The sequence below is a fragment of the Alligator sinensis genome, unplaced genomic scaffold (genome assembly GCF_000455745.1).
Source record: "Alligator sinensis unplaced genomic scaffold, ASM45574v1 scaffold863_1, whole genome shotgun sequence".
Classification (NCBI taxonomy): domain Eukaryota; kingdom Metazoa; phylum Chordata; order Crocodylia; family Alligatoridae; genus Alligator; species Alligator sinensis.
Genome location: NW_005843063.1, coordinates 56789 through 65838, shown reverse-complemented (window position 1 = coordinate 65838; position 9050 = coordinate 56789). Strand labels below are relative to the sequence as shown.

Genomic DNA, 9050 nt, shown 5'->3' with positions numbered 1-9050 from the left:
CGGGTGTTTTATGTCCCCCCCCCCCCCCCCGCCCCTATCGGCTTATCTGCAGATGTCTATAAACCCGCTAATGCTTACTACCTTATTGGAAGTAGTAGGGACTCAAGCTTTAATGTTGGTGGTCTTGGGTTCAGCCCCTGGTGTGAGCCCAAGTAGAAGTGAATAATGGGGAAATCTATAGCGAATGCTCAGCTCTGTCAGGTGCCTGTGTCTGAGGTCTCTTTAAGCACAGGTTGAAAGTCTGCACCCTAAGTAACATTGGAATGGTGTTGTGGGGCTAACTGCATTCATCGGCAGAGTGCTCGGTGGCCCTTGGGTGGAAGATGCTCTAGTGGCACAACATGTTCTCCTCACTCCCATCTGCAGTTTCTTCTTCAAAGAAAGGAAGGTGTGAAACAGCTTGGAACATTCGAAGTCCATTCAGGTGCATCACTCGATCTCCTGTTTCCCTTCCTTTTGTCTCTCTCTTGTGAAAGGTACATATTTTGCTGTGGCTGTTGTAAAGGCATCCAACCGAAATATCACATGGAAGGCTTTGGAGGGTACGAAGTCCTGTCACACAGGGCTTGGAAGAACAGCTGGCTGGAATATCCCCATGGGCTTGCTTTACCCTAATGGTGAGTCACGTTTTGTATCCCCTTCTCAAGGAGCTATTTGTGTTCCAGTTGGCTCTAGGGATTTAGGTGAGGCCACCGCTAGAGAACAAAAGCATCATCCCATAGCTCTTCTCTGGCCCTAGAGGTTCTGGTGACTTGAGGTTTCTAGCTGGGAGCAAGGAAGTGGGAAAAGCTGTTTTTGTTGAAAATTCCCACCAGCGAAGTTTCACTGAGAATGCCTTAAATATGTCTTATGCTGATGGGGTCAGCACTTGGATATAGCATTTCAGCTCATTTATTTGGCAGGGTCCATAGACCGTGAATAAAGAATGAATGCTCATATGTGTAAGGTGACAATCCGGAGTTATGATATCAAGGATAAGGCAAGAGTTTGGAAGAAACGTTTCCTGTTGGCACATTATCCCAACAGCTGCATACTGGAATGTGTCTTCCACTTTTACTCAGAAGTGGCAATTATGCAATGTCATATGCAACAGAAGTAGCAATTATGGGTGGAGGCTGAGTGCTGGGCTAGGGGAACATTGATTTGGGTCCAGTGTGATAGACCTGACTTCCTCTGTGAAGATCAAAAACATCCCCCATGTTCGTAGTGTCCCAACTGAAATCTTTCACTTTTTGAAATCTCTCTCATTTTTTATACTGAAAACATTACACAGACTGGGGTAGGACCCATCTTTCTTTTGTGGTTGTACAACCTCTAATGCAACCAAAGTAGTCTGAGGTATTAAAATGATCCTGAAAATATACATGTAGAAAATGCTAGCCTTTGACTCTTATAGTGAAAAGCTGGAGCACATGGTTTGCTTCCTGTAGTAGAGATGTGTGTTTTCTACTCTGGGTTTCACAATTCGTAACTCGGGAAGCTCTGGTTTTGTTGTTGTTTTTTTTTTTTTAACAGAAATGATCCATTCTTTAATTTAAGAAAATGCCTCTTCAGTTTCATGAAGTTATTTTAATTTGGTTTTAAAATAATTTAAATTATTTTAAGGCTGAACAACAACTATTCACTAGCTTGAGTAATATAATGTGTCAGGGAAAAGCAAGAGCAAGAGGGGAGATCGTAGAGTTGAGAAGAAGGAGGGCTGGAAGGGACCTCCAGAAGTCCAACCCCCTGCCGGAGGCAGCATCATCCCTATGCAAACCATTCTATACAAATCCACTGTACTCACTGGGTGTTCTCTATTCCTCCCTTCAGTACCCTTCAGTGAAGGCTGTGCTCCTGGGTCTCCCGAGGGCTCACAATTTTGCAACCTGTGTATTGGCTCAGGGGCATGGGCATGGGCATCTGGCAAGCGCTCAGCTGCTGACAGATATAGGGCTCACAATTTTGCAACCTGTGTATTGGCGTATTGGTACCGCCACCTCCCAAGTGCACAGCTGCTGACAGATACGCTGGGTACGCTGGGGCTTTCCGGTAGGTAGTTCAAAAAATAATCCAAAATGTTCCTGCTGTGGGAATGTAGTGAGGGCCCTGTACCTGCTGAGAGTGCTTTGGAAATCCTAACCTCTCCCCACTACCTCCCACTGCCTGCCTTCAGGCCCTAACTGGTAGATACCATCCTTCCACTCCATGCACCCTATACTCCTCAATAGTACTGCTTCTTAAAATGGGAGAAGAGTGGTAACAGGAGAGGACTCCCAAACTGGGGATCTGCTATAACTTTTCCAGTTACTGAAAGGGAAAACAATGGATCTTGCCTCAACTCTCCTCAAAGATTCCAGAAGAAAATGTGAGGGGGCAGATCCCACTCCAGCGTCCATCCCTATTGTACCCTTTCAACAATAGCTCGTGTCTAAGGAGCTTATATTGGGCATGAGCTCAGCCTGGCAGTAACTTGTGCGTTGATACCATCAAATAATAAAGGCAAGGATTCTGGAGGTGTTGTCTTCTACTGAACCAACTGCATGGTTGGGATAGACTTAGGCAAGCTTTTGGGTACCACAGTATACCTTTCTCAGGCCTCAGTATCTAAGAAAAGGTATGGGATACCTAAAAGCTTTTCTAAGTCTATCCCAACCATGCGGTTGCTCCAATAAAAGATTTCACGCACACAAATCCTTGCCTCATGTATTTCTGGGACCATCAGAACTACAATATCACTTCTGTGCTATCGAACAGCAAGGAACTTATCACAACCCAGCTGTGCTTCAGGGCTTACAGTACTTTTGCTGGAAGCTCATCTTTTTACATGTACATCCAGGCATCTACCCTGAAGGAGGATTCAGAGAGTGGCAAATGAAGTCCTGTGACAAAATAAAATAGTGATTGATATTAATAAGACAAGCTGTTTTGTGGACAACTTTTGTGTTTCATGATAAATTCAAGAATCAGAAACAAGATATGTGCTGAAACAGATTTAATTCTGCTGTGGGGAGGTAACAGTTTAGCTATTTAAAAAAAATAATTGTGTCCCTTCTAACAGATCTAGAAATGCTCACAAATTAGGCTCATGAAACATGACTAGTGTCAGAATTAGATCTTTAGGGAGGGCAAAAATTTCCAAATAGCTGCAGCTTGCTTTTCTCTTATATTTTACAGGTGTCTGGTGGAAAAAGGGGATGTTGCCTTTGTCAGGCACACAACTGTTACAGAGAACACTGCGGGTATGTGATTATTTCACCTTGATGTTAGAGTCCATCAGAGGCTTGAAGCTGCAGCCAGGAAACAGAGAGGCTGGCTGCAGGGGTTGAGGAGCTGGGTCTGTCAGCAGTTACAGAGAACTGAAATTGCTGTGGAATAGAGGAAGCTTTTGGTGTAAAGGCCCCCTTATTGACCAGGTTGCTTAGGAAGAACATTTCTATATTTCTAACAGTATTACTACATTTTATTTCATTATTATTGTGCTGTATGGGCCCAGCCCAAAGCCAACTGAAGTCAGCGGCCAACTCCTGTTCCAGAGTTTGTTAGGAAACGTCCGGACCTTACTCATCATCTGGACCTTTGATTCACCCTTCAGAGGTGCATAAGTCCCATGACTGCACAGTGACCCCAAGTGCCAAACACCATTCTTTGAATCACCCTCCTGAGACCAGACATTTGATTTTCAAACATGCTGAAGCCAAGACTGGATGTGCTGAAGGGACCAATCTGGATTTTTTCCTAATAAACTCTGTAACAGGAGCTGGAAAGACTCCTGCTGACTTCAGTTGGCTTTGGACTGGGCCCACAGAGCACAATAATAATGAAGTAAGATGAAGCAATACTGTTAGAAATATAAAACTATTCTTCCTAAGCACCTTATTCAGAGCCACACATTTGGATCCTTCATCCCCTCAGATCTGGAAGAATGTGGTCCTGTCCTGAGAGAGGAAGCCTAGCTGAGCAAAGCCCACTCTTGTGGTTTGAGCCATGCACATTTGTCATGGAGTCAGAAGGAGAGCAAGCAAGAGCCAGGCTGACTGACATTTCTCATAGAAGGACTTTTGAAAGAAGCTAACTCAACTCTTGTCTCCTCATCGTTGGGATAGTCATTTGTGGGGTGGGGGAATGACTCTTGGGTTCTAAGCCCAGTTTCCAGGATTGCTTCTATATTAGACAGTCATTAGCAGTAGTGTAACTAAGGATGGGAGGGAGCAGGGCACCAGTCCCAGGCACTGGTCTAGGTGGATGCACAAAAATAGCAGTCATGGTCTCTGCTGGTCTGGTTGCTGCAGCTGTGCACTACTGCCACCCAGGGCACAAAACTGCCCAAGTATACCTCTGGTCATTTGATTAAAAAACCCCATAATAATCCTGAAAGCAGGGCTTGGGACCTGACACTCCCCTTCTTTCTCTAGTCATGCTTTTGCTATACTTTGGTCTGAATTCAGTGCTGTGGATGTGTTCTGGGTATGTTCAGAGCATGAATAACAACACGGTCCCTTATCAAACCAATTCTTTTCAAGGAAACAATAAAGCTGACTGGGCAAAAGATCTTACAGCAGACCAATTTGAGCTGCTGTGCCTTGATGGGACCCGGGCAAAGCCTGGAGAATATGCAAATTGTCATCTGGCAGAAGTTCCTACCCACGCTGTGATGACACGTCCTGATAAAATAGAGCTCGTCCATCAGATACTCCAAGAACAACAGGTCTGTGCTGTGGGTGGAGTGTATTCTATCGGTTTTGTACCCTACATCTTAGTTTGTTACAGTGAACCAATTGCAGTCATGCATAAGTAACATAAATCATTAGACCCATTAGAAAAGCCACGTACTGTTCAAATCCAGGCATGGGTAACTATAGCTATTCTGCTTCTTGCAACAGGTTGTCCTGTACCTGCCTCTCAGGTTTAGGTGTATTCATAGGGAGGATGTTGACTATAGTTTCTCTTTCAGGGATCATTTATTGTAGTGGAAGAGTGTTGTACAACATCACTCTCACACTACTGTAACATGCAACATACTGAAATCTTACAGTGGAAAATCCACAACCTAATCAGCTTCTTTTCTTCTGTTAACTGTGTGTCTACTACCCCTGATAATTTCTCTCAACCCTTCCCCTGTGCTGTGCTTCTCTTGCTGTGCCTGGCTTCTTGGAATCAGAGACCCGATGAAGAATGTCTGCCATTCGAAAGCTTGCTTGATTTGATCCCAACTATGTAGTTTCATAGTTTCATAGTAGATAGGGTCGGAAGGGACCTGAGTAGATCATCAATTCCAACCCCCTGCCATGGGCAGGAAAGAAAGCTGCGGGCAAACAACACCAGCTAGGTGATTTTCTAGCCTCCTTTTGAAGACCCCTAAGGTAGTGTTGAGCACCACTTCCCTTGGAAGTTGGTTCCAGCTCCTAGCTGCCCCGACTGTAAAGTAGTGCCTCCTGATATCTAGCCTGAATCTACTCTTGGTCAACTTATGGATGTAGTTCCAAGAGTTACTCCCAGTAGTGCTCGGGGAACAGGGACTCCCCCGTAGCCTGCTGGTCCCCCTTGGCCAGTTTGTAGACGGCCACCAGATCCCCTCTCAGACTTCTCTTGTGGAGGCTGAACAGGTTCAAGTCCTGTAGCCTCTGCTCGTAGGGCTTGCCTTGCTGGCCCCTGATCATGCGAGTGGCCCTCCTCTGGACCCTGCTGTTCACATCCCTCCTGAAGTGCGGCACCCAGAACTGGACGCAGTACTCCAACTGCAGCCTGACCAACGTTGCATAGAGGGGGAGGATCACCTCCTTGGACCTGCTCGTGATGCACCTGTGGATGCATGACAAGGGGCGGTTAGCCTTCCTGACTCTTCCTCACACTGTTGGCGATGTTCATTTTGGAGTCAGTAATGACTCCAAGATCCTTTTCTGCCTCTGTGCTGACAAGAAGGGAGTTCCCCAGCCTGTAGGTCTACCGCTGGTTCCTCCTCCCCAGGTGCAATACCCTGCACTTGTCAGTATTGAATCCCATCCTATTCTCATCCGCCCACCTCTGTAACCTGTCTAGATCTAGTTGCAGCCTGTCCCTCTCCTCCAGCATGCCCACTTCTCCCCACATCTTAGTGTCATCTGCAAATTTGAATAAGCTGCTTTTCACCCCTCATCCATGTCTCTGATGAAGATGTTGAACAGTGTGGGCCTGAGGACTGAGCCCTGGGAGACCCCACGGCCCACATCCCTCCAGGTCCAATATGACCCATCCACCACCACTCTCTGGGTGCGACCCTCCGGTCAATTTGCCACCCATCTGACTGTGTAGGCATTGACGCCATGGTCGCCTAATTTCTTAATGAGAATGGGGTAAGAGACACGTGAAAGGCCTTCCTAAAGTCCAAAAAGACTACGTCCACTCCCTATGTATTTAAAAAAGGACTTCTTGTTATCCTTGATCCGGGTCGCTAGTCCCAGGTCCAGCTCCACCTCAGCCTTCCTAACAGCCCCACTAGTTAGTTCAGGACAAGATATCACCTTAAGAAATCCTTGCCTCAGAAGTCACCAGATAAAATATATTTCGTATAAAACATATAAACAGTTCTTGTAGCAGAGACTGGAAGCCAGGCCCACCACTCCCACCCCCAAATGTGATGGCTCTAGCCATAAGGCTAGGGAGCCATGCTCCTTTTTGTATTTTTTGTCTGACCCAATGTATGTTGAATTCTTTGTCTACAAAGTGGCATTGCTACACAAATTGCAGACAACTTGTGGCCTAGTGCTTAGGGTGCTTTTCTGGGAGGTAGGTGATACTGAATTGAAATCCCCTCAAGCAGAGAAGGGAATTGGCTCAAGGTCTCCTGCTGGGTGATTGCTGTTGCTCTAAGATTATTGTACAAAAGGGATGGGAGGTGGGGGGTGCACATCACCACTGCCAACTTCTTCTCTGAACATGTTTTAGTACAAAATCCACTTGCAATTTTTGCAGGTTTAATCCAGTAACATTCTCCAAAAATACCTATGGAATGAGACCTCCAGGGAAGAGGGCTATAGATACATCTGGTTTGTGTATCCTAATAAAGTTTAGGAGAGAGATGGGCACTGAGTGCTCAGACTTGTAAAGACTGAAGCACTTCTGGGCATGTGCTGAAGCAGAACTTTAGGTGCTTGGGGAACTTGAAGGTAGAAAAAAAGCGGAGGCTCTGGAGTTTAGCTGCTTCCAGGGAAATCAGATTTGCAGATCCGTAGTAGATCTACTGGGCTCTTCTGCTAAGGGGGCCCTTAGATGACAGAGAGAGGTCATTTTGAGGTACATGCAAAATATTTTTTAAATGTTCACTTCGGGTGAAAGAGCTTTCTGAATCTTTCCCTTAAACATAGTCTGATTTGCATTAGGTGATCTTTATGTGCACATTTTAAATTTATTTTAGACACGGTTTGGACGTGAAAGAGATCCAGATGAAGATTTTGCGTTGTTTGAGTCTGAAACCAAGGACCTTTTGTTCAAAGACAAGACCCAGTGCCTGATTGAAGTGCCTAAAGATACAACCTACGAGGAATTCCTTGGAAAGCAGTACACTGACTCTGTTGCTAATCTCAATAAGCGCAATCCATCAGGTAATTGTAACAGTCTTAGATAAGAAATAGATGAAATGGCTTTCTTTGTTTATAGACATGCAGTATGTAAGGAGTTGGAGCTGTAGGCAAGTATTCCTGTCCCTTGCCTGTTCAGTTTTTTCCCCAAACAAAAATGAGGACAAACCCCCAGTGTTAAAATATATATAAAACAGTTAATTGCATGGATTGTACACTTGCTCAATGCACTGCACAGGAATGGTCCGTTCCCAACACAGTTACAGGAGGAAGATGGTTATAGAGCCTTTGCTATCCTGCCTGTGTGCCCAATCTGGTTCTGTAGGAGCCGCTTCTTAAGATAAGAGGTTTCTAATTCAGTTTTTTATGTCCTTTCAGTTCTTGACATTTCCTCTCAGGTGGCCACCTAGGGCGCACCCCATGAGTGGGAACATAATGTGTTTCCCTAGGGATAAATAGCAGTGGCACATATTTAGTGTTGCTTCAGGTGGGGTAGGGGAGCCTGGAGCTGGCACCTGGGCTGGCCCCAGCAGCCTTACCTGGGACTCTGGAGGCCTCCCGGGGCTGCAGCAGCAATGATCTGGGTGCGCAGAGCGTGGCTGAGAACTGGAGCGTGGCTCTGGCTGGCCAGGCTCCAGATTCGGGTGGGGCACACTGCCACCATGTGTGTCCTTTTGCTTTTTTCTGGTGCAGGTTTTTTGACACCAGGAGAACCCAGTGACAGAAAAACCCCACCACACTGCTAATTAGCAGTGCGGCAAATGCATGCATGTGAGGTATGCGCAGTTTGCAGCACCACAGATGTGTTTGTTGCACCACAACCCAAGAGGGTTAAGTAGGAGCTGTGATGGAGGTAATTTTGTGACAGGGACTCAAGTTCACTAAGGTACTTGACTGAGACCACCCATTTATTTCATGTAGTTCACCATATACTCTTTGAATGGCAATGACTTTTGGCCACTTGTGACCTATGGTGATTTGAAATAATGTCATGACAAGTCCCTTGAGAACTTACAGTCCATTGGCTGCCAGAATTAGGACCATATTTAATCCCTTATGTGGAACTGTTGTGTGAAAGGAGCAGATGAGCTACATGGCTGTAAAATCTCTGCTGCCCATTCAGTGCTCCTGCACCCTCCCCCATGGCCTTTCCTCTTGGAAGAACCCATGGCCAGAGTAGATTCTGGTGGGACTGGAGGAGCTCCTTATAGCACAGTGCATGTGTGAGCCCATGATGCGTTTTCTCTATGGTCAAGTTGCTGTTATTGTTTTAATTGTCTCTTTTCCTCTTATAGAACTCCAGAAGCTCTGCAACTTCCTCCAGTCTCATTAATCCAATCAATGGGATGCAAAACCAGGAAAGTTCATTCCTCCTAGCATTCTCAGCACTACCTGGGGACCCCCTGCTTCCATCTCTTTCTCTCCCTTTAACTCACCATCATGAGGAGGGGTTAGGCTTTTTTTCATACAACTTTATATTCCTGACTGTCATCAGAACAAGAAATAAAATCTTGA

The 9050-nt window shown here is 45.7% G+C and overlaps 1 protein-coding gene across 3 annotated transcripts in view; it reads left to right on the top strand.

The window, feature by feature from the left end:
* LOC102385079 (ovotransferrin-like) overlaps window positions 1-9050 on the top strand; it is a 25648-nt gene extending 16598 nt beyond the window's left edge. For 2 of the 3 annotated variants that reach the window (XM_014526501.2, XM_025193533.1), the window contains exons 13-19: window positions 477-617; window positions 1813-1850; window positions 1934-2031; window positions 3157-3221; window positions 4503-4687; window positions 7373-7559; window positions 8831-9050. In XM_014526501.2, coding sequence (XP_014381987.1) covers window positions 477-617; window positions 1813-1850; window positions 1934-2031; window positions 3157-3221; window positions 4503-4687; window positions 7373-7559; window positions 8831-8868 — 752 coding nt within the window. In that variant the 3' untranslated portion in view covers window positions 8869-9050. Of the gene's footprint in view, window positions 1-476; window positions 618-1812; window positions 1851-1933; window positions 2032-3156; window positions 3222-4502; window positions 4688-7372; window positions 7560-8830 lie in introns of those variants that run through there. The other variant, XR_003092087.1, reaches the window with a different exon arrangement.